Source organism: Prionailurus viverrinus, chromosome E3 (assembly GCF_022837055.1).
Source record: "Prionailurus viverrinus isolate Anna chromosome E3, UM_Priviv_1.0, whole genome shotgun sequence".
NCBI lineage: Eukaryota > Metazoa > Chordata > Mammalia > Carnivora > Felidae > Prionailurus > Prionailurus viverrinus.
The window spans coordinates 17,146,375-17,169,818 of NC_062576.1; the positions used below are offsets into that span (position 1 = coordinate 17,146,375).

Here is a 23,444-nt window from a genome sequence, read left to right on the forward strand (position 1 = left end):
AAGCTCTTTGATTAAAGAAGAATGTTTTATAAACATCTTTATTTAATATGGCAATTCTTATATATGAAAATTTATGCTGGCATAATGCTTGCTTTTGTAAAAAGTGAGTCATCACTGAAGAACTCTGACAAATATGTTAAAATATAAAAACCTTTCAAATACCTTGAGAAAGTGGCTTAGCACCTGGTAAGTTGCTCAGTCCAGTCCATATCTATACAGAAGTTATTCCCATGGAAATAGATTTGTAGGCAAAGTCAAGCCCAGCCAATAGGGGTAGATACAAACAGAAAAGTGAATTATTAGGACAAAGGCAAATTTGAGGCCTCACAGTGGACATCTTCCCCACTGAATGTGGCAGTCTCTTCAGGTTTGTTATCCAGCATTTCTTTGTACTGACGTTTGAAGAAGCCAAGCTGTGAGGGGAAGTAAATCAGAAAAGCTGGGTAAGAGGGCAAGGAAGAAAGTTGGGAGTAGGAAGAGGCTGAAAGAGAAGAGAAGTTGGCTTGCATTTCTGTGCCAGAACACTTATGTGAACAACAGCTATTGTGTATTATCTACTGTGTGCCAAGCACAATGGTTATGCATATAAGCTATAGTAAAACAGCATAGATTCATAGGCAGGCCTACACACATACCCTGTCCTCGTTTCTGTCTCACTTCAGCTACTTTGTAGATATAGGCATGATTATCATTTCAAAAATGAGAAAACAAGTTCAGAGAAGTAGAGCAAATTGCTTGACATTAAAGAGTGAGCAAGGCAGCGCCAAAATGCACACACAGGCTGGCCTGACTCCATTGTCTGAGTTCTTTCCACTATACCATCCTGTCTCTGAGAGGGCTTGGGTTGTATGCTGCTGGTGTTGAGAGTGGGATTAAAACACTCACCTTGTAGAGGATGGCTGTGATGAGAGCCAGCAGCAGCAGTCCTCCCAAAGAGCTACCCACAACAAGGGGAATGGGATCATATACCTCATGCTTATCTAGCATGATCTCCATCTAATTTGGGAATTAGAAAGCATCAGACTTTTTGCTGTCCCAGACTCTTTCCAGGTTTCCCAACCTTTAGCTCTCTCCCCTCCTTCCTTTACTCCAAGGGGTGACATACAGAAAAACTCATGGGCGTAGGGACAACCCTCCTGCTGAGAGACCTTCATCCTTTCTCCCTCAGGCTTGTGAGTCTCCCACAAGGCACCACAGATTTTGCATTAGGAGCCCTCTTACCAGCCTGGCCACTGCCTACCACACAGTCACTACCTGAGCACTCAAGAATGCCTCTTGTCCTGGAAGCTGGGAATACATGGACCTGTTGAACGTGATTTCAGCCACACTTACAATCAATACCTTCTTCTGCAATGTCTATAAAACAGAGGGGGCACAGATGGGGAACTAGCACTGGAAAAGGCACAGAGTTCAAGAAATGTCCTGGCTGGAGGATGGACACAGACGTCATCTGGTGGCACCTGAATCCTGGGGGGAAGGGGGGACTCTCCTGTTGGGCCTACACACCTGGCTGACCCAGTCAAAGCTGAGGTTGCCCTTCAGGATGAATTCAACTTCCTCCTGGATGCCAAAGGAGGGCAGGTCACAGCGGAACCTCAGGCAATCAGCAATGGAGCAGTTCTAGGGACAGGAGAGGAATGAAGTTGAGGAGGGTCTTAATTTAGGCAAGAACGACAGAAAATAAACTCTGTCAGGCTTGGGGTCGAGAACAGATGAACAATTATAGGACATATGTATACATCTGCAACCCAGCAAGTGCATTTCCCTATATACCCCAATATGCAGCTGGTCCTGCAATGGGAATCCAGGGTCTTTCTCACCAGTACAAGACTCCCTGGAATCTGGGTCAGGAATTCAGGATGCTGGGGAGGTTCCCTCTCTGACACACAGGGGAGACTCTAGTGAGAGAGAGAAAATAGCCACAAAATGACCAACATTTCACTGGTAAGACGGTGTGGGGCACTGTGGGGTCAGACTCCGGAGCATTAGGAAAGGCAAACAGGCACCTGTGAAGGGGCCACAACAGCCACATCCCACACAGCCACACCATTCAGCAGGATAGGAACCCAGAAATGAATGCTGATGGCCAGATCTCGCTGACTCAGGTTATTCACCTGCAGAAAATTGAGACACAACGTTATTGTGGTCCTAGAGCATCCCCAATCCTACTCCTTTCCTGGATCTAGCCCTCAGGTACACTGCCTGTCTCTTTTCCACAAGCTCCAAACATTAGCAGCACCATGGGAGGGAAGATATGGACGCTCCCTGGCTTCTCACACGATAACGATGCTCAGCTTCTTTCTTGCTCTTCTCACCAGAAGTTGAAAAGTTGAAGTACTTGGTAGATTCTTCCTGCCTGGAGAGAGAGGGCTTGTTGGTGAGAAACAGCTACGGAGCCATCCTCACTTTTGCCCCAGTCATCTTCCAAAGGCTCTGTGGGCCCAGAAGAATGCCCAGAGATATAATTACAGTCCCCACATGCCTCTGCAGACTCAGCTTCAGCCCTTCTCCCATGACTTTTGCCCCAGTCACCCAGAACTGCTAGGTTGCCCTCTGATACCCTGGCTCTTTCAAGTTCCCATAACTTTGTTCAAGTTCTTTCTTTTGCTTGGAATGTAATTACCACTCCCCTTCTGGAAAATGTCACTTAAAGGCCCAACTTAAACATTACTTATTATAACATTTAAACACTTTCCCACGAGAAGAAGGCATTCACATGGCTTTCTCCTCTAGTAGGTACGTGGTTGGCCTTAGGTAATGCTTGCAGAGGCCACTGCCAGAACAAAAAAGCCTAAGGGGACTCAAGGGAATCTTGGTTGGATCACTCAGGAAAAAATGCAGTGCAAGCCCCTCCAGATGGAAAGAATAAAATAAATGTGGCTATCCTGGGGCAGCTAAGTAAATGTGAAAAAGGATGGTGCATGAACACAAGACCCTGGAGCGGACATAAATGTCCCAGGCTGCAGGTGGGTTTCCGTCCATCTATCCATGCATCCATGGCCTTCTTCAGTAAACATTTACCCTGTGACTGGCTGTGTGCTTGACTCTGGAGATACAACAGTTAACAAGCCATAATCCCTGTCTTTCCAGAGTTATCATCTAAGGTCTCAGTGGAATCAAGCAAACAAGCAACGGGACCTGCACATTTCACCAGCAGCTAGTGTACAGAAGCCAGGCCAGCCATACAGAAATTCCATGCCCCCCCTCCCCCCCCCCCCAGTTTTCCCACAGATGTGACTGTCAGTTTGATGATTAAGAACACAGGTTTTGGAGCCAAGCCATCTGGGTTCACATTTCAGTCTACCACTTCCTACCCAACTAATTTAAGGCAAGCTACTAAACCTCTCTGGAGCCCTGTAGTTTCTTCCTCTTTAGAATGAGGATGCTAATAACAGTGCCTGTAATAGAGTTGTGAGGCAGTTTGCAGCAATGACATAAATGTTAGAATTTATTTTTTCCCTCAGTGTGTTTGCCCTCCTCTATGCTCCTGATCCCAAATGTTTCTCTCTGTGCTTCAGTTTTTTCACCTTAAAACTTCAATTCTAACTCTCTTTTCAAATTTGAGTAAATCACTCGGTTTCCCCAATCCTTGGAGAGGCACAGTAGTATATGGGCATGAGCACAAGCTCTGGAGCCAGACCATCTGAATGATTCGTGGTGCTATCACTTCCCAGCTGACTGACAGGGGCAAGTTATTTAACCTCTTGATTTCTTTGTTGCTAAAAAAGGGTGGTTAACAATAACTATGTCATAGAGTTATTCGAAGGATTAAAGGAATGCAGATACGTGTCAAGTACATTTAAAATGCCTGTCATATCATTAAGTATATATAACTGGAAGCTCTTAAATTATAAGTTTCACTGTTCTCCCATGGTTAGAAGGGGAAATTAGGACACGGAGTTTGGAAGGGCAATGACACACTGTTTGATCAGCACCCCAACCCAGTTCCCCTAAAATTTCATGTGTCAGCAGCAGCAGCAGCAGCAGCAGCAACAGTAGCAAACTCTGTCCCATGGCAATATTATAAGCTTCTGACCAACTCACTAAACCTCTGGAGTTTGGTGAGGTATTCAGGGCTCTTTGCTCTGCTTCCAGCCTGACCTGCCCCTGCTCCTCCACCCACCTTGAAAACAGAGCAACAGCCCTGCACTTGCCTCTCCTGTGGCCTGCTGCAGCCTTGGCCTCTTAGAGACTTTCCCAGCAGTTTCTCACACCTCTGCTCTCCTTCTGGTTTGGTGAAAACCTGACCTTTTATTTCCTCTGTGTGGTGACAAACCATATTCCCCACTTCAGAGTGCTAAAAAAGCCTCAATCTTAACCTAGTTAGTTTCACCTCTGCACATTCATATCTAGCACCAAAACCAGAATTGGCTTCATGTTAAAGGAAGCTTCCATCTTAGAGAAAAAGAGAGGAGTGCACAATGGTGGCAAATGTGCATCCAAATAGTAGGCCAATTCATCAGAGAAGAAGCAAGAACTGTATGGTAGATGGTATTATAGATAAATGTACGGCTGGTCACAAGTATTTCCATGTGAGGAATCAGAGGGGATAGTTTAGATACCCATCCTTCCAAGAGCAGGCTGGGCAACCATGGGAGGTACTAGGCTTAGAGGAAAGTCAGAGGTCAAGGGAGGGCAGGTATTAAATACCTGCTGATCACCATGTAGACAGCATATTTCACAGGGAGCTCCAGCTGGAAGGTGGTCTTGCTGGATGTAGGCTTATTATTCTCACTGGAGAGAGAGGGGGGGGAGCCCAGTTGGGAAGGAATCCAAGAGAGACATCTCTGACTGGGGCATGAGATGGAAGAGTGAGGGATACACCTGGACTCACCTGCTTACATTGGCCCTCAGAAACAACTTGTCTCCTAGGGTGGCCTTGTAGGAGACATCAAATGTGATTAGGAAGGTGCCCTGAGAGGAAAAGAATGAAAGAATGGGGATAAGGAAAGTCATGGGGGAGTGAGGGAAGAAAATGGGTAAGGACAAAGGAGCAGAGTGATGAGGATTTGGGGGGAAGCATTCACCTTAGTGCCCTCGTGGAAGATGGGATGGTTGATGCTACAGTTGCTGCTCCTCAGGCTCTCATTCCCTGTGGGCGCTGCCTCACATTCCAGTCGCAGTGGGCGCTGGTGTGGTTGCTTCCAGAGGAGGAAAAGAAATTCAAATATGTTACCCATGCGCATATGTGGGCTAGATATATAACAGTGGGGCATTGCAGAACAGTAGGGAAAAGGACAGACTTTTCAAAAAATGGTCTTAGGAAAATCGGCCTATTCAAAACAAAATAAAACAAACAAAAGAGCAAAACACATTGGATCCCTACCTCACTCCATACATTAAAATATTCCAGCTAGATAAAAATTCTTAATGTGAAAAGGCACAATTATAAAGCTTTTAAAAGATAATACAGGGGATTATCTTCATAACCTTGGAGTAGGGAAGCATTTCAGACAAGATCCACACATTAAAAAAAAAAAAAAGACAAAGGAAAATATTTGATAAAATTCAACCACAATCAAATTAAGACATTTGGCTCATCAAGAGACAATATACAGAGACTGAAAAGACTGGGAACAGGACTGTAAAATATACTTAATACATATAACTGGAAAAGTATTAGTAACAAGAATATTAAAGAGCTCTTAACAACTAGAAAACTATGGACAACTCAGTAGAAAAATAAGGAAAAGACTTGGACAAGCACTTCCTAAAAGAAGAAATCAAAATGACCAGGAAATGATTAAAATTTGCTCAACTTCATTAAATAAATGTAAATTAAAACTTCAAGGAGGTATCAACAGGTAGACAAAAATTTTAAAGTCTGACAATGCCAAGTGTTGGAGTGGATGGAAAGCCACAGGTGATGGAAGTGCAAATAGGTGGAAATGGTTTGACTTTACTTATTATAATTGAAAATATGCATACTCAATGATTCAGAAATTCCATAACTGACATACATCTTCCAAATATTATGCATATGTGTACCAAGATACATGCTCAAGAATAGTCATGGCCAATATCAGAGAACAACTCAAATGACCATCAATTGTGAAATGGGTAAATAAGTTGTGGTACAGTCATACAAAGGGATTCCAAATAGCAATAAAAGTGTTTTACAGCCACAAGGAACAACATGGATGAATTTCACAAACATATGTTGAAGAAATGAATAAATACACAAGAGAACATATAACATGTTTCCATTCATATAAATTTCAAATATTGGCAAAAACTCACTGGTTTTATCTAAGAAACGGCAATCACTATTCTTACTGTGATCATCAGTTCCTAATATACTTTAGTGATTACCTTCGGGGAGAGAGTGAGGTTATAAGGAAAGGCACAGGGAGGACATCTGGGGGTGCCAGCAGTGTATTATTTCTTGACCTGATGCTAATTACATAGACATTTCATTAATATTATTCATTATACATAAGCTTTATGCACTTCTCACTCTATTTCCCTTCCTCCCTCCCTCCATCCCTCTCTGACTCTGGAACTCTGTGTGTGTGTGTGTGTGTGTGTGTGTGTGTTTATATTTCACCAGAGAAGAATTAAAAGAAAACTACTATAACCCAGAGCAGGGAAGAGATCCCAGCAACTGGAGCCCAAGGGAGCTATTTACCTGGGTTCCTAACACTCGTCGATAGGACAGCCCTGCTGGATAGTAGAAGTTGATCACAGTTCCATAGGAATCCTCACCTTCATTCCAGAGAGTCACTGTCACATTAAGCTCCAAGGAGCTCCCTACCACCAGGGTCTGCAGGCTGGAGGAGGAAGGACAAAACTGAAAAAGAGGCTCCATTGGAAATGAGTTGGAATTGGATAGGGGGTAGGCGTGGGACTGTGGGAACTCATGAACTATTGGCTGAGAACACTCCGATCAAAATTTCTTTGTTAGAAGGAGAGCCAAAGGGAAACAAAAGTACATCTCATCCTATGAGGATGGGAGACCCAAAAGCTCAAGTGTCTAGAAATGAAAGCAGATAGAGCTCACCCTGAGGAGATGAGACTGACACTCAGGTCTCCTTCACAGAGGTGATCTTGTCCACAGTTCTTCTCAAAGGGGAGCTGCAGCAAAACAGAATATCTCTTCCCATCCATGTCTCAACCTTTCTTCATTCCCCTCATTAGGAGCACTCCTCCTAATAATGAGTAATGCTCATTATTGAGTATTACTGAACACCCACTCTGCACCCAACAGTGTGCTAGACACTGACAAGAAGTGGGGCAGTAGGGAAGGGGCAGTTAGAATATAAAAGAATGATAAGAACTTTGGTTTCAAGGGGCACAGAATTTAGTTGAGGAGTTAAATCCAACTCACATTGGAACAATTATTCAACATTGTTAAGTAACAATAAGGGGGTGGGTAGGGAGTTAGAAAAACTGGAAACTACAGGTGAATTAGACATGGTTCTTGTACTTATGGAACCCACAATTCTAAAGGACCCACAAAAATAGATGCAGATTGCTATGATTCCAGTCATGTAACATTGGTATCACCATGAAGTAATAGGAAGCCAGAGAAGTGATAGATGCTGAATGTGGTTTCCAAAAGAGTGGAAGATAAGACTGGAGCTTTGGGGACTAGAGAAGATCTTTGGGGTGGAGAGAAGGAAATGTTTTCCAAGTAGGAGATACCACATGGAAAAAGGAACAGAAGTAGGAATGAGAAAAGTTGGGAAGGATTTGAAAAATGAGAACCAGAGAGTTTATATTGAGATAAAGTGGGCACCAGCTGGGACACGTGTAAGGGTCTTAGCTAGGCTGGGCCTTGGTAACTGGGTGGAGGCAATTTGGACTTGATGTGGTTGGGAACCAAAATAGGTTTTGAAGCACACAGAGATACAGTGAAAATCAGTACATCCCTGGGATTTTGTCAGAAGACTCACAGAAGCAGTGAAGAGGTCACGTGAGCCCACAGCCAGCACAGGGCGAAGGTTCTGAGATGAGGGGATGGGCTCCCCAGCCAGGGAGAAGTTGAAGTGTAGGATGATGGGACTCAACACGTCCTCCACACAGTCCTGAGGGAGAATAGGCTTTCAAAGCCCCACTATCCTTCTCCTTACTTTCCACCACTGGCCCTTCTCAACTGCATCCATTTCCTGCTGTCCAGTCAGAATTCTGTGCAAGCTGTTCAGCCAGGTACTCTGGCCTCAACTTTCCTCTCTCAGGCCCCACTCTCCCCACCCTTTCCACCTCACCCGACAGGCAGCAGAGATGCCAGAGATTATCCTTGGGCTCCTTCTCCCCCCACCTTTCCCAGAACCCAAAGTCCTTACTGGTAAAAGCAGCTTAATGGTTTCACAGTAATCCCCCAGCCCCAGGGTTTTTCTTCGAGACAAAGTCCTGTTCTTGGTCTCATCAAAAATGGCACGAGAAATCAGGCGGCTTGGGTCCAATGCCAGATCATACCTGACAGAGCTTTGGACATCACCTGGAGCAGAATGGGAAACAGAAGACGAAAAGTCAAAGAGAACCTCTGAAGTTCTATGTTTTTTTTTTTATTCGTGCAATAAATATTTGCTGCGCACTTTCTATGGGTCATGAGATGTAACAGGTGCTGGGGATAGAGGTAGAGAAGGAGATAGAGAAATATAGCCCCAAGCTCACAGTCTAGGAAAAGAGATGAGCATGTAGGACTTAATGTCACACCATGATCAACTCAACAGTGGGATCCTCAGTTGTACCAAGGAGGGCTTGCTGGACGTCAGAGGTGCCTCCCTGGGTGGGCCTTGTCTGATCTCTGACCTGGAGGATGAGCAGGGGTTGGTGAAGAATGGGGAAGAGAAAATCCCAGACCATGAGAATGGTGGCTAAGACCAGAAGGGAGAGAGAGGATGGCACATTTACAAAAAGGGAGAGTGGGATGAGGTGAGTTTGGAAGGGCAGAGAGGAGCAAAGTCAGCAAGGACATTGTAGGGAAGGATTTTGGTCTCTCTAAATGCAAGAAGAAAGTGGTTGAAGGGTGTTAAGCAGGAAAGTAAGGAAACTAGATTTGCATTTTAGGAACAATCCCTATAGTTTCTCTATGGAGATAGGGTGGGAGCTGCAAAAAACAGACATGGGAACAGCTCAAAGTATAGGTAGGAAAGGTAGGAGGTGGCTGGGGCCAGTGGGGAGAAATGGGCAGATGTATCCTGGAGATAGAACCTATGGCCTGGGTGTGGGGAGAGGGGGAGAAAAGGGACCCAGGTTTCCAACACTGGCAGCTGGGTGGATGTGGAGGTGGTATTTGGATTCCTGAGCCCATTCTCTCCTGACGATAGGGTGGGAACCTTTATGGGGTAAGGGGCTAGATTCACTAGGAAGAAACTCACCTAACTGGTCCAGTGAAATTTTGTGGATAGTGAGACAGACTGTGGCATTTCCAGCTTCCAGAGTGGTGGGCACCTCTTCCCAGCACTGGTACACAGCCTTTGCCACCTCCGAGGGCATGAATCTCATAGTCACCCCCACATTCAGCACTGGCTGACTCCTGAGGGTGCAAAGAGGGGCTGAGGACCTGACTCTGACCTTGGGGAGGAGAACAAGGGAGGGGGCAGCTTTTGAACTGGACACACAGAGGGAAAGGGTGGGATGTGGGGAGTTATCACCTGAGCAACAGCACCTGTCCCCGGGCCCCCACAGCCAGGTCCACTAGTCCATCCTGGGTGAGGTCCTGACCCCCACTCAGCGACTGTCCAAAATACTGGAGTGTGGGAGAGAGCTGGGAGCTTGCAATCCGCTGGCCAAAGAGGGAAAGGAGAAGTGGAAGTCAAGGGAAGGTCATTTGAAAGGTTTGAGAATAAAGATTTGGAAAGGAGAATACAGTGAATGAAAGTAGAACTGAATGGAAAAATTGAAAGGGAGAAATGAAGGGGGAGGAGTGGAAAGCAAGTGTAGTGAGACCCCAGGGATCTCAGACAGAGAGAGGCAAGCTCCTTTGGTCCAATTCATGTGAGGGTACAGGCTAATGACAAAATTAAAGCATAGCAATAGAAATACAATAGGTTAATTTACTCATCACGTGTATCTTCCTTCATAAATATTTGATGAACAGAGTACTTAGTACTCTATTGAGTCATCTTTACAAGAAGCCTATGGAGTTTATCATTTAATGTTTCATAGAGGGGAACTGAGGCTCACAGAGGTTAAATCGTCACTGCCTAAGGCAACACAGCTGACATGACTGGCCAGGCATTTGACCAGGGCCTGCAATCTCTTACCCACTAAACTGCCCACAACAGATTGGAGTCTGTTTGGAGCCAAAGGACAAAAGAGAGATAATTTGCACTTAGCTGGGCCTGGTGAAATTCATGGCAATAAACCCCTAAAAGGAGAATAGCTACTACTAAGGTCCATGACAAGAGGCACAGGGCCATCAGGCACATCTAAGACATGGGAAAGGAGGTGGAACTGGAAGAGGCTTCAGAGAGGGGCCTCACCTGGCTGTGGGAGGGCCTGATGCCCAGTTCTGAGGTTCCATGAAATAGGTAGACAGCACCCCGGTTTTCTTGCTCTCCTGGGGCACCGATGGCGACGTCTGTCAGTTTGTCCCCATTCGCATCCCCCAGCACTGTCAAGGCTGCCCCAAAGCGGCCCCAGGGGTGGCCCTGCTCCCCACAGAGAATGACCTCACACTGCCACCTAGCCCTCTGCAGAACAAAACCAGTGTCATGCCCCAACCCAGACAACCCCTCCACCCCACTCCCAGGCCCCACCCATCCCAGGTCTCATCAGACACTCACCCCCTGGGGCAAGTGGCACACGGACACCTGGCCCCCCCACGCCGGCTTGTAGTAGTGTGGAGCCCCAATGAGGACAAGGTCAGAGCTACCATCTCTATCCACATCCACAGTACAGAGGGAGGCCCCAAAGTAGGAGCCAATCTGGAGGGCAGAGCGTGAAGTCACCCTGCCTGCCTGCCCCCTGCCACCAGAACCTTATCCCGTGGTCCCCCAAACCCCTTCATCTCCTCCCTCTCCATCCTTGGACACCCTGCCACCCTCATGGTCCACTCTGGATTCCTCTACACCCAACCTGGGTCCCTGCAACTTCAGCCTTTGGCTTCCATTGTCCGGACTCCCGGGTGAAGAGGACAACCTTCCCAGTATGCTGATGGCGGGGAGCCCCCAGGATCAGGCTCTTCACCCCCTTCCAAAAGGCCAGCTCAGTGGAGTAACCTGGGGTGGGGGGGCAGGCCTCAGCACAAAATCTTCCTCCCCATCCCTTAAGCTCCTGCCCTTTCCAGGCAGCTCATCTCCTCCCGCCTGTGCCCCCAACCACAGCTTTTTCTCACCCAGGTAAGAGTCCCTCATGTCCACGTTCTCTTGAGACACACTGATGAAAGTGGGGCTCATATTTTGGGGGTATAGGAAGGCACCTCCAGACCAGCTGAAGCTCCCCACAGCCCCCAGAACTGGTCCATCCTGGGAGGAAAGGATTCCAGGGCTAAGCAGTTTTGAGTCAAAACAAGGCAGCCTATTCCAAAGCAATGCCTGCTACCAACTCCACTCATTATTTGGAATTCTCTTTTCCTTCCCCAGTCCTGTCCAGCAGCTTCAATCCCTGACTCCTAATGTCTCTCTCAGTCCATCCCCAGTGCCGCTGCTCCAGTAAGTCCCAGCTCTTCTCACCCACTGCCCTTTCTGCCTCCTATTGTGTTCTTCTCTGCTCCACCCTCCTCAGTGTTAGGTTTCCTCAGACCAAATATATAGTCATTACCCAGCTGGCAACCCAAGATGGCTCCCTGTCACCAAGACCCTGAGGATGGTATCTCAGGTCCTCCCCAGACAAACCTGTGCAGTTGCTCTATGCTTTGAACACACCAAGTGTTTGACCTGGACACCTCTCCTCTCTTTCTGAGACGCAACTCCTCTCTTGGGAAGAGTCATCCTCAAAGCCACCTTCTCTGTGAGGTCTTCCTTGGCTCCCTCGGGGAGTAATAGGTGTTTCCTACTCTGCATACCTTGTTTATTGCCTTTCTAAACTTTTGATTATAGATAATTTAGAACATATACAAAAGTAGAAAGAAATGCACAATGAACTCATAAGTACCCAGGTTCAACGATCAATTCATTACCAACCTCGATTCATTTCTATGTCCCTCCAACTCACCCCCAAAACTCTTTTGAAGAAAATCCCTCTGGATATTTTTAACACACATCTGCTTTCACATAAGTCATGCTATTTTGTCATTTCTTTGGTCTGCATGATCTGGCCTTTCCCATCTCTCCACCCACTCCTTCCATGCTGCCCCTCACTCACCCTGCTCCAGCTATGCTGTCCCTTTCATCTCTCTAGGGCAGTAACCTTGTTCATGCTTCAGGACCTTTGCACTTGCCTTTTCCTCTCCCTGGAGCAATCTCTCCCCAGATTTTCCCACACCTATCCCTTTCTCATCATTCACCCTCAGTTGTTATTCCTCAGGCCTCCTCTGATCATCTCTCTTGCTCTCTTCTAACACTGAGCATAATCTGAGGATCTTTTGTTTGTGTTTATTGTCTCCTCCCACTGTATATGTGCTCTGTGTGAGAGCAGGAACCTTGGCTATCCTGTTCTCTGCCGTGCTCCTAGCACCTACATACACTGCCTATATGTCTCTCTCTAAACGGACAGTGACCTTGAGGACAGGATCTCCTTCTTATTTGCTTCTGGGTCCCAGGACCCAGCACAGGGCTGGCCCAGGATTGGTGCCTGAGACCTGTTTATCAAGCATATGCTCCACCTACCATGGTGAGCACTGAACTGAAGCCTTCTTGTGACATCTCATGCTGGAAGGAGCTACTTGTCCTCGACTGGGTTCCTGTGGGAAAACAGGTCACTTAGGCTCTGGGGACCATGAGACCACAAGGACTTAGAAGGAGAAGAATGAGTCTGGGTCTCAGGTTCTGGGGCACAATTTTGGGTGACATGTGAATAGGGATGGACCCTCAGAACTGTAGGGAACAATCGGGGTGGGAACCTTTGGATTCCAAGACCCAAGCTTGCCCTGTATTTACCCTCCACTGCAAAGATCTTCTCCTGCAGCTGCTTCTGGATGCTGCTGAGTGCTGCAAAGTTGTCCACCTTGAACACGTGATCCTGAGAGGGCACTGAGCCAATGGTGTTCAGCTCCTCCCTGGCAGTGGGTTCCTGGAAAGCATCTCCCACCTGTGGCAGAGAGGCAGCTGAGGAAGAGCCCACCAGCCTTTCTGCATGCGTGAGATGCAGTCTCAGTCTGAGAGAGCCACGAGGAAGAGGACGTACCCCAATGGCATAGCGAATGATGCCAGCTTTCTCTGCCAGGGGCATGACATCACTGTATTCCAGGGGGTCTTTGTATTTCTGCCCATCTGTGATGACAATGAGAATCTTCTTGGCACTTTCACGGGCACCATTCCTACTATGAAACAGTTCTTTCCTGTCAAGGAAGAAAGGGAGTTGGCTCTCCTGAGATGAAACTGATTTTGAAAAGAAATCATTTGCAGCTCTAGAAGGTCATCTGGGGAGACTAGGGAACCCTGGTACCCTCAGACTATGCCATGCATGAGGTGCATATTATCTCATGTAATCTTTACAACCAAGTTGTAAGTTGTCCTCATTTGGCAGTTATTTGAGACTTAAAGTCAGTAACTCCCAGGTTTTCCCAGGTCACCAGCAGGGAGCCAGAATGAGAACTCAGATTATTTGAACCAAAGCTGCTCCAGGTGGAATCTGGCTGCTCCAGGTGGAATCTGGCTGCTCCAGGCGGAATCTGGGTCCTGCCAATCCAAGGTCAGGCAAAGAAGAAACACTGCAGAAGAGTTCCATCCTATATCTGGGAACAGATCCAAGGAGGAACATTCCCCCTACAGCCTCCTTACTTCCCTTTATAGACCCTTTCCCCAGAGCTTCCCATAGTCCTGGAGAAGGGCTGTTCAGACCAGCATGAGGAAGCGGTGTGGCAATGTGTCCACATGAGGTAGAAGGGGGAACTTACACCACTTTCAGGATGCCTGTGGCTGTAAACGTCAGGCCATTCAATTGGAGAATTGGATCCACCAGGCTCTGAGGACTTGAGCTGCTCTGGAATTTGGTGAAGGTGAAGTGGATCTCCAAATCATTGGAGTACTGCATCAGTGAGAACTGCAAAGGCCAAGAAAAATGCCCTGGTGCTCAAGAGTTATTTTTTAATAAACTTTAATTTTGGATTAACTTTGGATTTATAAACAATTTCCATGTTTTTTGAGGCTAAAACTCAGGGGGAAATTGGCCCAAAAAGAAAACTAGAAATCAAAAACAAATAATGTTTCTTTCATACTTTGGCAATACTGCAATATTTGTTAAAATAGGATTTTTAAAAACTTTCATAGTGTATAAAATCCACTTGTAGGCTATATTTCCTCACTTCTCAAGAATTCATACACACATGTACACTAATTAGTGAGAAATAAAATAAGAGAAATCATGACTTGCATGGAAAACACAACAAAGAAATCATTAAGTATTTGGCCAAGGTATCTTCAGTCTAATTTCATAGCAAAGCTATCCTTTCAATGCTTTTTAACAGTAAAAAAAGCTTATATTTCCTGGGCCATATAAAGACATATTAAATGCCACAGGGGAATTTCCTCAGGTAAGGGCACAAATCAGCCCTGCACTGAGACCTTAGCTTTATCATGTCACAGGTCCACTGAGCCCACCCCCAACAATGCCAGGTCTCCCCCTAGGTTGGCCTTTCCCAAAGGCAGCCACCACCCCCCGCCCAGCACTCCCCAGGTCTTGGGGACTCAATCTTCACCAGTGTGTTGGTGCCTTCAAACTGTCCCATCACAGCTATGACAAAGTTCTTCATCTGCTTAAAGTCCCTTTGGTCAATACTTCCAGAGCCATCAATCAGGAAGACAATGTCCATCTCTTGACTTGGACACTCTGTAGAGAAGGAGGAAGGAATCAGAGATGCTAGTGTGGGGCCCAGCTGTCTCCCAGGGCCCAGAAATCCTTCCTGCTCAACAGACTTACCGGGTCATTCTTGGTCTATGAACCAATTACTACCAATTTTCCAACACCCTCCACAGAAAAGGCCCAAATCCATTGCCCAAATATTAAGAAAGAAAACAAAAACACAAAGAAAGAGAGATAGAGACAGAGAGAAAGAGAGAAACAGGGAAACAGACTCTCAACTATAGACAACAAACTGATCCTTTTCAGAAGAGACGTAGGTGGAGGGATGGGTTAAATAGACGATAGAGATTAAGAATCTACTTCCTAGTGCTGAAATGCCACATCCCCTACCCTGGCTGCACAGACATCCAAGGCAGGTCACGGAACCCCCCAAAGTCCTGAACACCCTTCCTCCACTCTCTCTGTCCCCATTGTAGATTCTGCTCTCACAGTTTGGTTGAGAGTTGTTTATGCTGCTATTTTATTTTTCCCTGGCATCATGACTTCTCTGGTCCAAAGCATTGCTCTCAGTCAGCACTTTAAGTGCCCCTGGCTCTTACTTGGAGCCCAGTATCTCTTCTGATACCACAGAGAAGACAGTTTACCTGTATCTTCCTCCTAGTCCAAACACATGGTCCTAGCTAGAATTTCAGTCATAATGGTAATTACATATTATGTGCCAAGCAGAAGTCTAAGCACTTTATATTTATATTAAATCTTTTAATCCTCATAACCACGTCAATTATTAAGACCCAGTTAACCAATGAGGAAATGAAAACCAGGGAATTAGGTCACTTGCCCAAGGACACAGAAGACAGACTTATTCAGAATGACTCTCAGAGAGATGATGTTCAGTGTCCCTGGCACCACTCTCTGTGGAAGACATCAGCAACAAAATGTGCATCACATTTTCCATGGCCCTAACATTTGCTCCCCTTAGAAATTCATCAGTGAGTTATCAGGAATGGCCTCGTACTTGGATTGCTGGATCTATCATCCTCACCACATTTTCGACCATCCAAGGCCTTTCCTTTGAAAGCCCAAGAAGCATCTCTGCACCTGTTGGCAACTGTGAGGTCCTCATGCCTCCTGTTGTCAGCACGCTGAAGCTCCCTTCCGCCTCATCCAAACCTTTTCCCCTCGACCAGCTTAGAGAACCTGTTGTAAGCTGCCCTTCTTACGAGGCCAGACCATGTTCCCAGACCTTCTTGGGCTCACTGAGGCCTCTGGGAAGATGCCATGAGCACAGGAAGCCAAGACCATAGTCTCAGGCTCTGCCCACTCCTCTGTGCCAGTATGTGTATAAAACAGAAATGCTGTCTCTAAAGGGACCTACTTGGCAGGGCAGCAGGCACTGTCCGAATGGTCTGCAGGTGGGAGCCCAACAGGAAGCAAAAGCCTTCTGCATACATATTCTCCCCACAGGCTCTGTGCATGGTTGGGCCACAGGCCTAGAGGCAGAGACCTGTGTGAGCAAAGGGGCCCCAGAATTCTCCATATTCTTCTCCCCCAGCCCAAGCCTCCTCTGGCCCCTGATCCTGCCCTTGTGACCCTTCTATGACCCAGAGAAACTCACCAGCAGCCAGGAGCGATTGGTGGAGGCTGCCAGGGACAGGCCCAGGGACATGTTCACGGCCTCTGGTGGTGCTGAGGGCAGATACACATGATCATACTCATGGGCACACCTTCATTTGGGGGGAGAATCAGGACTAGAGGCCAAGGAGAGACATTCTTGTACAGGAGGATTGAGGGCCCCAATTCCCAGGTGGAGTCACTCACTGTGCAGTGATATAGGTTGACATAGGCCAGTGGCAGCTGCACAGTCATACAACCGTCCTGTCCGGTTGACCGCCACCACCTCCAGGGGGGCTCCCACCACGAGTCTGGAGACACAAGCATGACATATAGTTGTATGAGGGGTAAGGACACAAGGCGCTTCAGGTGAGGAAGTATCACCATGTAACAAGGAAGTGAGAGTTTGAGAGGGAAGCTCTTGGCATTTGCCACTCATGAGGCTATTCAAAAAGGAGAGCTTCATTTTATTTATACAAATGGTTTGAGTGCTGTTTTTTAACATTAACCAAAAATAAATATATTCAAAAGAAAAACATTTTCCAGCCATGAGTAAGTGCATTTTGTTTCTGGGGTACCATCATTCTGAGCCACCCAAGAAATAGATCACCTCAAGTTACATGGAAAAAAAAGAATTAAAAAAAATTTTTTTAACGTTTATTTATTTTTGAGACAGAGAGAGGCAGAGCATGAACGGGGGAGGGTCAGAGAGAGAGAGAGACACAGAATCGGAAGCAGGCTCCAGGCTCTGGGCCATCATCAGCCCAGAGCCCAACGCGGGGCTCGAACTCACGGACCGTGAGATCGTGACCTAAGCTGAAGTCGGACACTTAACCGACTGAGCCACCCAGGCGCCCCAAAAGAATTTTTTATATTAAATATAACTTATTGTCAAATTGGTTTCCATACAACACCCAGTGCTCAATCCAACAGGTACCCTGGAAAAAAATTAAAGGTTATTTATTTTTGAAAGAGAGAGAGCATGAATGAGCTGGGGAGGGGCAGAGGGGAGGGGAGACAGAATCCCAAGCATGTTCCGTGCTGTCAGCACAAAGCTGAATGTGTGGCTCTAAGCCACAAACTGTGAGATCATCTCCTTAGCCAAACTCGGATGCTTAGCTGACTGAGTCAGCCAGGCACCCCTACATGGAAAAATTTTAAGCCATAAAGTATCAAAACAAAAAGATTATTCTGTAATTAATTGGATAATTTAAATATAACATAAGCAATTTGAGTTGGACAACTTAAAGCAAAAGCATCAGACTCCATATCAATATCTACAGTCATATAAGTGCAAAAATTTATTTATAAAACCTTTTGAGAGGAGAGAATTTTTTAATTTTAAAAAAATGTTATCTCTGCCAATAATCTCTCCACTCAGATGAGAAAACTAGACAAATATTTGTGTGTTTTTAACTAATTAGCCAGGCAAACCACATTAGGTTAACATTTAAATCTTCCTTCTAGAAAGCTATTCCTTTATGGAAAGCTGAGATCCTTGTGGGTCTAACACTTGCTGATGAAAACCTAAATAGATGGTTAGAGATGTAGCAGTTTGGGACCTGCTGGCATAAATGGATGAGCAAACTTTTCATCTACATGTTTTTCTTTACCCTATCTATTCCTGATTCATAGGCTTGGTCTTTTCAGTGTTTGGGTTGTGTTTCAACAGACAACAGGAAAAACAATAGCTTTGTAGCAATCAGCATGTCATCCAGTCTATATATTTACTTTTTTGTAAATACTGGTGAACAGCAGTCAATCAATAGTTTATAGATGTGTGTGTGTGTGTGTGTGTGTGTGTGTGTGTAACTGATGGTGATGGAAGTGGGACAGTGGCTATCTTTGAATTTGTTGGATTTTGAGTGATCAGAAAAGGCCTAAGGGAATCCAGGGGAGTGGACCTGAGGATGTTCTGTACCTGGATCCAGGCGGCAGCTACCTGGGTATACACATATGAAAAATTTATTGAGTTGGACCTTCCAAGATTGGGCACTTCAGTTTTTGCCCTGTATATTTCAAAATAAACAAACAAACCAAAAAAAAAAAAAAAACCATAACTCTGACATCTGGCATTTTCTTCCATGCCCCAGCCTGCCAGCTGGGTGAGGAAGGGGGATGGATGTGCTTTTAGAACTCAGTGACCTCAATATGCTACTTCTTGGCCAATTAAATCTTCTTGTATTCTCAGGCTCATTGCCAACTTGACCTCCTCTGTGAAGCCTTCCTAGAATTCCCTCCTGGGTTTGATCTCTTCCTTCTTATGCCTCCAGATTTCCGTTATACTTGCATCACATTGGGATTTTAACAACTTGGGTCCCTGCTGCTGGGACCTGAGAATGTGAGTTTCTGGAAGCAGGGTGAGGTACATAATTGACAGTCCCAGTGTGAAATAAAAATGTGGGCCTTTTGTTCTGGGAGAAAAAAAGTTTTTTTCCCTTTTTTTTCCTCCCCATGATCCTCCTCTTTACCTGTCCTGTCTTTACCTGTTTGCTACTTAGTGTTGAATTCCCCAAGGCACAGGGATTTTCCCAGGGCCAGTGCAAACCCCACAGACTGGGCAAACTGTGCACAGCCAACCTTGACCTTGACTAACTCATACCAGGGGCTGAGGGCAGCAGGGGTCACTGGATAGGTGTGGGGAAGCAGGAAGCTAAGAACCACTCCACAGAAGGCTAGACTGCATGTGAGCCAAAGCTCCAAGCCTCCAGCACATCTCCACTTCCCCATCAATCTTAATGACCACACACAAATGCTAAGATCAATTCTTAATAATTTCAAGAAGAAGACTGCAAAACATTATTACAAGTGCAAGGGTAACTGTACTGGTCACTTACACTGGTCACATGCCACAAAGCGAGACCTGTCTGGAGGAGATTCAAGATCTCCCTCCTGAAGGAGTGTCTTGTCCAGAGTTTGTGGCCCTTCCTGGGACCGTGAATAGTTGGTAGTAGTGGTGTCAGTGGTGTCAGACTTTGCCCATGCTGCCCTTCCTCCAGATACCTCCTAACCCATGTTCATCCATTTGCCTGAAGGCTGAAGGGGTGAGGGTGGGGAGAGTGGGCAGGGCTTACCTCGATCTGCCAAACTGGGCCACACTCTGTCCAAAGCTAACTCCATCCTCTTGAAAGACCATGGGCTCCTCCACATCCAAGTTGAACCCATAATAAGAAGCAATGACTGAGGAATATGGAGAGGGAAGTGAGGGTGGGAGGAACAGTCAGAGAAGCCTCATCTCCTCTGGATACCTGACTTTTGGGATCTTGATGCCCACCCCAGTCCAGCTCATCTTCCCAGGAGAAGGGTGTTCTTTTTGTTTCCTGATTTGCCATCTGTGTGGCTCCTGTCTCTCCCTTCCTCAACAATAATCAAACCACAATACAAAGGGCAACAATCCAGAGAAATGCCCCCTCAAGGATATTTCAAAGGACATGTACAACCTGAAATTGAGCCTGTCACCTCATGGTATGTTAGCTCAAGAATGTCCCTTATGATAATACAATTCATTTCCTAAACTGAGACCTTCTGAGAATGAAAGGGACACCATTAATAATTACATCATGGTCCACCCTAAGGTCCAGATGGGGAAACAGACTTAGAATTTTTTGATTAATTATTTATTCTTATGTGTTTCCCATGCCCCCCTTCCTTGGTGCTAGGCTCTAAGACAACAAGGACTGCAACCATCTTGTGTTGGTGCCTGAGGCAGTGCCTGGCCCTTAACAGGTGACTAATTACTATTTGTTGGCTGACCCAGAACTGCACAGGAAGTCCCTGGTATAGCCAGGATTCCAACCCACTCTCCTGATCCTTCACATTCTCCTCTCTGGTGACTAAGCTCAAAAACCTCAGTGGAAGGCCCCCTACATTTCAAGGGCTTTTCCCACAACTCTCACTCCCAGACAGCAGGTTTCTTCTCCATTTCTACTAGAATTCCCAGCTGTCTCTGGATTGAGGAGTCAACTCCAACCCCAAAGTAGGGAAGCTCTAAGAATATAAAGCATTAGGCCAGGATGTGACAGGCAAGGTCCAAACAACTGAATCTTGGGGTTCTGGGAAAAGGCCAGATGTTGAAGGTGCCATAATCCTACCATGGCCACATGCAAGGGAGCTTCACATCCCAAATCTCCTCAAAGGATGATTCTATTTCTGAGTCTGAAAAAAGAACCTATGACCAGACAAGTAGGGTGATGCCAAAAGTCTCAGACTGAAATGTCTCAGAGGCCAAGAGGGTGACATCAGTGAGTGAAGTGGGTGGTGTGAGTACCAGGGAATTATGGGCACTTAGAGCATGTGGCCCTTTTAAAGGAGGTAAGCATTACCAGGGTCTAGAATTCAGAGCTCCAGACCTTCCCATTTCTCAAGAGAAGCTGAAAGCCTGGATTTTTGTGTGGAATCTGATTTTTGACTGACACACAAATGATTTCAAATGACACAGAAATGTGATCCTGTTACAGGTTCAGTTTCTGGACTATTCTCTTGGCAGTCGTGGAACAACCTACCTGAAATCAAAACCAAGGACCAAGGATGAGATATCCAAAGTTTCCCCTCCCTAGTGACTTCTATGGCCTTCCCCCCTGGGGCTCTGAGGCTGACTCCTGTCAACCATACCACCACACACACACACACACACACACACACACACACACCAGGGGCCTGACAGAAGGTGGGGGGAAGCCTTGGGGAATGTGGAGAAGTAGCTTATTCTCCACCCAAACTTAGCCTATGAGTCCATCTTATCTCATCTTTGCTCAGGTTATGACCCTCCCCTGATTCCAGGCCATTCCTCTTTCCACACCAGAATCTAGACACTAAGACACTCCCTAGCTTCACCTCCTCCACAGAGCTATATGAGCTGACCACCAGCCCCAGAATGCCCTATCAGACAGAGACGCCTCCGCCCAGACCTCTTCCAGCTCTGAGGCCCCCACTTACCACCTAAGAGGAGCATAATTCCAAAAGCCATCATTGAGCAGGGTATCGAAGGAGAAGTGAAGAGCTGAGCAATAGAGCACTGAAGGATGCTCAGTGTCCTCGGGGAGAATTAAAATAATGACTCAGGCCTTCAAGTGACAGAAGGAGGGGCATAGTGAGGAAGTCTTTGGTTAATCATAGAACAGAGGCAGGGACAGGAGGCCAAAGACACTCTTGGAGAAAATCGCCCATACTCTCCCACTGCCACCACCTTTAGAGATCTGGCTTCTTTGTCCAGGGCCTGGCTTTCCCAGAAGTCCACCCTCCCCCATCCCTTGAGATCCAGTTGATACCCAGGGAATCCTGGGACCCCCCTGGGGCCCAGAAACCAAAGTGCATATGACTTGAAGGGGTAAAACAGATGGCTGCAGATGCCCCACCACATGGATGTGAGTCTGGAGAAAGGCAGACCTCCCCCTCAGATAGCAGTGTTGGGGATTGAGCATGAGTTAGGAGGCTGTTGTTTAAAAAACCAGACTCGGTGCATCTGGGTGGGTCAGTCGGTTATGTGACTGACTACAACTCAGGTCATGATCTCATGGTCCATGAGTTTAAGCCCTGTATCAGGCTCTTAAATACAGAATAGAAACTGAGGGTTGCTAGAGGGGAGGTAGGTGGGGGTGAGCTAAATGGGTGATGGGCATTAAGGAGGGCATTTGTTGGGATGAGCACTGTTGTATGTTATATGTAAGTGATGAATCACTAAATTGTACTGAAACCAATAATAAACTATATGTTAACTAACTTGAATTTAAATTTAAAAAATTAATGTAAATTAAAAACCAGATTCCATCAAGAGGAAAATGTATAATCAAACTGGCAAATAGGCTTAGTAGTCATGCAAGGGGTTTACTAGTCCATAATAAGAGAACAGACTACAGATTGATGTAACAATATGGATGAATCTCAACTTTGTTATTAGGAAAAGAAGTCAAACACCAGACTGCACAATGTTTGATTCATTTTGTATGAACAGGCAAAACTAATCTATGAGGATAGAATATGGAACAATGTTTACCTCAGATGAGGTGGAAAGGTAACTTCTGAACTTGTTAAACTTAACATTCAACTCCTGATATTTTGATATCTAATACTTTAATATTTTAACATTTGTTAAATGGGATAAGGGTAGATAAGGGTATTTATTCTTTGTAATTTCCTTTGTGTTTTGAATATTCTATAATTAAGCATACACAAATGTTTCTCAAAAACATGAAAAAAGGTCCAAAGTATCAAAGTCCAGGAATAGATTTATAAGGTTAAAATACAGGGCAAAATGATACTCAGCAGAGAGAGTTTAGCCAACCAAGAACTGATGTCCAGCTACCAGTGCAAAGGTAAAATTCCCCTGTGCTACAGCATGTGATAGAGAACAATGGCAAGGTGTAAGTGGGCAAGATGATCTTCTACATTAGGTTGCTGCATGGCTTTCATCATTGCTGGTTTTACCATGGCAGGAGCTAACTTCCCCCAAGGTCTTCAGAAGGCTATTTAGATCAGCCAATTGTAGCCTTGACCATACTAAACACTCTTGGATAGTCCTCACAAACTCTTGGTATTTGTAGTATTAATGTCCCCTTTTCAGGGTTGCTTCTTCACATATTTTTACTGATAAGCCTCCAGCAGGGCCCTCAGCAGCTGAGCTACTGAGTTTTTATTAGTGAGAAAAGATGAGATAATGACATCCTGAAACAACTTTTTTATTTTCTTTTATTTTTATATCAAAACAACTTTACTTATGAAGGCAAGTTTTATTTTGTCTTGCTAGTGGATCTAAAATCATATTAAACCAATACATAAAACCTTTGCTTCTGACCCACTGGCTATGGCTTGAAGGTCTGCAACAACCCCTTCCTTGGATTTGAGTAATTTCCTAGAGCAACTACAAAACTCAGTAAAACCCTTTACTTACCAAACTACTGATTCATTAAAAAGGTTGTAACTCAGGAATAGCCAAATGCAAGAGATGCATAGGACAAGGTATGGGGAAAGGGCATGAAGGCTTCATG

General features: G+C 45.7%; 1 protein-coding gene across 6 annotated transcripts; it reads right to left on the bottom strand.

Moving 5' to 3' along the window:
* Nucleotides 1-22: 22 nt before the first annotated feature.
* Nucleotides 23-21,516, bottom strand: ITGAD (integrin subunit alpha D). Of its 6 annotated transcripts, XM_047839030.1 has the most exons (30): nt 21,397-21,516; nt 19,536-19,641; nt 16,669-16,772; nt 16,466-16,536; nt 16,226-16,340; nt 14,747-14,877; nt 13,946-14,091; nt 13,234-13,387; nt 12,987-13,137; nt 12,717-12,790; nt 11,285-11,414; nt 11,026-11,168; nt 10,734-10,874; nt 10,431-10,640; nt 9,600-9,730; nt 9,324-9,481; nt 8,286-8,440; nt 7,896-8,027; nt 7,001-7,074; nt 6,629-6,770; nt 5,028-5,141; nt 4,835-4,914; nt 4,651-4,734; nt 2,278-2,356; nt 2,007-2,114; nt 1,821-1,898; nt 1,507-1,620; nt 1,255-1,356; nt 886-996; nt 23-413 (listed from the first exon to the last, which is right to left on the bottom strand). In XM_047839030.1, the coding sequence occupies exons 1-30, from the start codon at nt 21,428-21,430 to the stop codon at nt 300-302; spliced, it is 3,486 nt and encodes a 1,161-aa protein (XP_047694986.1). In that variant the 5' UTR covers nt 21,431-21,516; the 3' UTR covers nt 23-299. The 6 variants fall into 6 exon arrangements, 5 of the variants coding, with proteins under 5 accessions (XP_047694986.1, XP_047694987.1, XP_047694990.1 ...); XM_047839031.1 differs by lacking the exon at nt 1,255-1,356; XM_047839034.1 differs by lacking the exons at nt 16,226-16,340; nt 19,536-19,641 and having other exon boundaries at nt 21,397-21,491.
* Between the last annotated feature and the right edge of the window lie 1,928 nt (nt 21,517-23,444).

Excerpts from the sequence above, each read along its gene's own strand:
- ITGAD (XM_047839030.1), bottom strand. The coding sequence starts at position 21,430 with ATGATGGCTTTTGGAATTATGCTCCTCTTAGGTG. Across the intron at positions 9,731-10,430 it reads TCAGGCCCTCCCACAGCCAG|CGGATTGCAAGCTCCCAGCT; the intron begins GTGAGGCCCCTC and ends CTCTTTGGCCAG. Across the intron at positions 1,899-2,006 it reads CTGTTGTGGCCCCTTCACAG|AGTCTCCCCTGTGTGTCAGA; the intron begins GTGCCTGTTTGC and ends CTCTCTCACTAG.